The 3,884-nt window shown below is 60.5% G+C and overlaps 1 protein-coding gene across 1 annotated transcript; it reads right to left on the bottom strand.

The window, feature by feature from the left end:
* Positions 1–322: 322 nt before the first annotated feature.
* On the bottom strand, positions 323–2,914 carry FAM69B (family with sequence similarity 69, member B; the record flags this gene model as incomplete). The annotated part of the gene is made up of 4 exons (XM_010146872.1): positions 323–1,305; positions 1,884–2,060; positions 2,244–2,351; positions 2,807–2,914. Coding segments are annotated over 4 exons (1,206 nt in total), but the record flags the coding sequence as incomplete, so codon positions are not given.
* Positions 2,915–3,884: the final 970 nt, after the last annotated feature.

The raw sequence follows: 3,884 nt of genomic DNA, 5'->3' as shown, positions 1-3,884 counted from the left end.
TTTCCCCTCTTTAGATCACAAGCAAGCTGGCACTTAAAGCGCTGCTGTTTGGCTACTGATGTACCGGTGCGATTCACGTAAAAGCTGTTTATTTACACAGAGACGTTCATCAAAGGACGTGACGAGTACAGCATGAATGATTCATCCGCCGCTCTCCGCGCTGCTCTCCTGCTAATCAAGGAACAGTTCGATGCATCCAGCTGGGCTCCGCTTCCTTCCCGCTTTCCCTGTCATCCTCTTCCCCCCAGCCCGCTCAGCCCGGCTCCCCGTGTCCCAGCTCCTCAGCACGCGCTTGCCGACTGTAGCGATGATCCCGCTGGGCGGTGGAAGTCGTGATGCTTGGTTTTCCATGAAGGAGAAGGGGCTGGAGCTATGCCGAACTCCCTGTGCAGGGTGTATTTTTCCTGTTGGGAGAGGATGGAGAAACAGGCCTTCGAGCCTTGGGCTTACTCCAGGCTCACAGATTCCAAACTTCAGGCCGTGCTTCCCCCGTTAGGAATATTTGGTGTTGGAAATCTTCTTCCAGAGCAAGGTTTTGAGGTTGTTGAGCACGAGGGAGTGGTGCACTTCCATCTGGCTGGCCAGGCCGCTCAGCGTCGTGCAAGTTCGGAGCTGTTTGTGCAGCTCTTCCTTCAGCTCCGGCGGCGCTCCGTAGAGCAGGTAGTCCTGCAGCAACCCGCAGACCTTTGCCAGGTTGGGCTGCACCACGTCGCTTTTGCACTGCTTCAGGAGCTTGTCGCAGGCGGCCGTACAGTCCTGCCCGTAGGTGCAGTCCGCGTTCTGCTCACAGTGACGGCCCTTGAGGAAACCTCTGAGTGTCATCTCCGTCGCCACCTTCCTCAGGTTGACCATCTTGAAGTCGTACTTGTCGTTGTAGCCCACGTTCTTCAAGCTGGTCTCGCAGATGTAGAAGTTCCCGTAGGTCCCGTGGAATATCTCCTCCACGAACTCCAGGAGGCCGATGGCGATCTTTGCTCGCCGCGGCCAGGCGGGCGCGAACCACTGGTGGAGGAGCTGGTGGAGGACGGAAGGCAGCAGCGACTGGAGGAAGGGGGGGACATCCACTCCATAGAGGGAGGTGTGGGGGATCTTCTCGGTGACGTAGAGGTCCCCGCAGTGCCCCAGCAGTTTGGAAGTGTGCTCCTTCTCGTGCAAGGAGAGCATGAGAAGGAACTCGTTGAGCTGAAGGAGGGCCCAGATGGATTTGGCTTCTGCCAAAGACACTTTCCCATCCCGGTTCACGTCTGCCATGGCGATGATCCGGCTCACCAAGGCTGCAAGGGAAGGCTGATCTCCCAGGTTGGACTGTGAACGGAAGGAGAAATGCCATCAGACCCTTCCAGCTCTGCGCTCGGGGAAAACCTGCCCTGGGGAAGCAAAGAGCCTGGGAGAGCAGGGAACAGCCACCGTGCCCAGATTCAGTGCCGTGCCACAGCACGTGGTTGGACGGATTCAGCTCCAGCAGAACTTTACCAGCCTTGGGGCTGCTCCGAGTGGGAGCAAGCTTTGGGGGGAGAGGCTGGGAGCGCTGCTGTCCCACTGCGGCAGCCCCGGCGCAAGGGGAACGGCTGCAGCGGTGCCGGTGCTGCCAGGGCCTCGGAGGAAGCTCTGCCCAGCACGGATGCCACTGGAACAGCGGCCTCCAGGGTTGCTGCTATTAAAATGTTCCAAGTACAAATTCCCGTGTGAGAGTGGAGGGTTTGCTTGGCAAATCCTCGCTCTGCAGCGTAGGGTGAGGAGCCCTGCCTGGCGCCCAGCAGCTGACGGGGGAGCGTGGGCCAGAGCAGCTCTGCTTTAAGGGGCAGCAAAGATGCGTTTGGGCTTTCTGAATCACAGGTGGCATCCCAAGCGCGCAAGATCCCGGAGGGAGCCTCCGCACTGACCTTGAGGAAGTTCAGGAGCATTTCTTTGAACTCGTCCATGGATGTCCCTCGTGTCGGCTTGTCAAAGAGGACCACGTCCCTCCTGGGCACCGCGTCCGGGTGGCTGTCTGCCTTCAAGGCTTCTTCGATGCTGCATTTGATGATCACCTCCCGCTCCCTCCAGAGCCCACGGTACACCTACAGCAGAGAGGGGACACGGCGGAGACAGGCGGAAACCCAGCACAGAGAACCGGTTTCTGGTTTGGGGCGGGTACCAGGGATGGGGTGAGGACGTGCGGGTGGGTGGAGGAGGACGTTTCCGGGTGATGCTTGCACCCATCCCCTGCCCTGCCGTGGTCTTCCCGAGGGGCAGAGACCTACCTGCTGGGTGGGAGAGGAGGAGAGGCAGTGCTGGAAGAGGAGGCTGCGCTCCTCGCACAGGTCTTTACACGTGGAGCCAGAAATGATTCCTTTCTTGTACTGGTCACACTGGGGAGGGGAAGGCAGAGAGAGGAGCTCAGCGGGGGCAGCCACCCGGTCTCCCAGAGAAATCCAACAAATTCAGGCTCAGTCACACAGCCTGTGACCTGGGGCACCCCAAGCGCATGAGCTGGGGGGCATGTGAGCCCCCCGGCCCCCTGTGCTACCCCCAGCCCCGGGCCCAGAGACCTCACCCCATCCTGCAGCAGGGCTGGGGCCCACCTTTTGGTTTCTCACTTTAGCGTGTGTACCCGACAGCATCACTGATGCCATCATGTCCCAGAGAGCCTGTTTCCTCCGAGTCTCATATCCAAGAGAAAAACACCCCTTAAAGAGGCAGATCCCATGACAAAGCCACTCGGACTGCTTGAAGGCCAGAACCGTATCTCCAGTTGCCAACCATTTTCTTTCTGGGATTTTGAGGTTCTCGAGCACAGAGGGACTGCTCGGGGTCACCACCCCACACCACTTTGGCCTCGTCTGGCCGCCAGTGAGGTGCCACAGGGGACCGTGGCCGTGCCAGCACGGCGTGCAGGTGATGTCTGCGTCTTGCCGGCCACTTTGGCCACTGCCTGCGAGGGAGGGGAGAGGTAGTGTCAGTTGCTCAGAGTCCAGCCCTTTCCAGCACCCCCAAACTCCACACTTTCTCTCTTCCAAAGAAATCCCAGCCCAAAATGTTCTCTGCTCCAAGATCCAAAGATTTCTACTGGCCACAGAGAAGGACTTTGAGACATGGGGAGAGGCCAGGGTAGGCACTCCAGGGGCCCAGCCCCGGGGAAACAGGCAGGAGCTGTGGGCAGACCCCTTCGGGGTGTCTGGGTGCCTGGGGCGAGGCAGGTGGGCTGGCCGGGACCCCCGTGCTGCTGGAGGGAGTACAGGGGGTGTGCGCCCGGGTGCTCCTGCTGCAAACCCAGCGGGTTAGGGTAGCTTCCAGGGCTGGGGGAGAGGGGGAGGATGAGGATGGATGGGCTCAGGCTGCTGCGCAGAGCAGTAGCCCCGACTGTGAAACGGGCTGGCCCCTTCCCGGGGACAGGGACAGATGGTGGCTGTGATCCAGCTGGGCCAGGAGCCGGAGGGATCCCAGCAGCTCTGCAGCTCCTCAGCGAGGGCACAACAGCTTCAGGGCTGGCAACAGGAGCTGCAGAATTCACAGCAGCTCTTCCCTCTCCCCCCACGCACCCCCCCTGGATGGGAATTAACCCTCAGCCCTGCTCACAGGGGACACGGCCAGACACGGCATCTTAAACCCCGAGCTCCGAGCAGGAATTAGCGCCCGAGACCCCGTGGTCGGAGTCATGCAGAAAATCAAATTAACGATCGTCGTTGTTGTTATGGCAATTCCTGCCTCCTTTCTCTGCTGAAGGATTGATGAACGAGGCGTTTTCAGCCAGAGCCTGGCGTCCCCCTCCTCGCTGGGCTGGGCAGGAGACCTGCTCCCCACCCATGGGGCGCACACAGCAGTCTGGGGGGGACCCCGCTTGGCTGCTGGGCCCGGGGGGGCTGTGGGGGGGAGGCTGCACCCCACCTCAAACACTCAACCAG

The sequence above is a fragment of the Eurypyga helias genome, unplaced genomic scaffold (genome assembly GCF_000690775.1).
Source record: "Eurypyga helias isolate BGI_N326 unplaced genomic scaffold, ASM69077v1 scaffold31202, whole genome shotgun sequence".
Classification (NCBI taxonomy): Eukaryota; Metazoa; Chordata; class Aves; order Eurypygiformes; family Eurypygidae; genus Eurypyga; species Eurypyga helias.
Note: the sequence above shows the minus strand (reverse complement) of the source record. Positions and strands in the feature narration are given on the sequence as shown.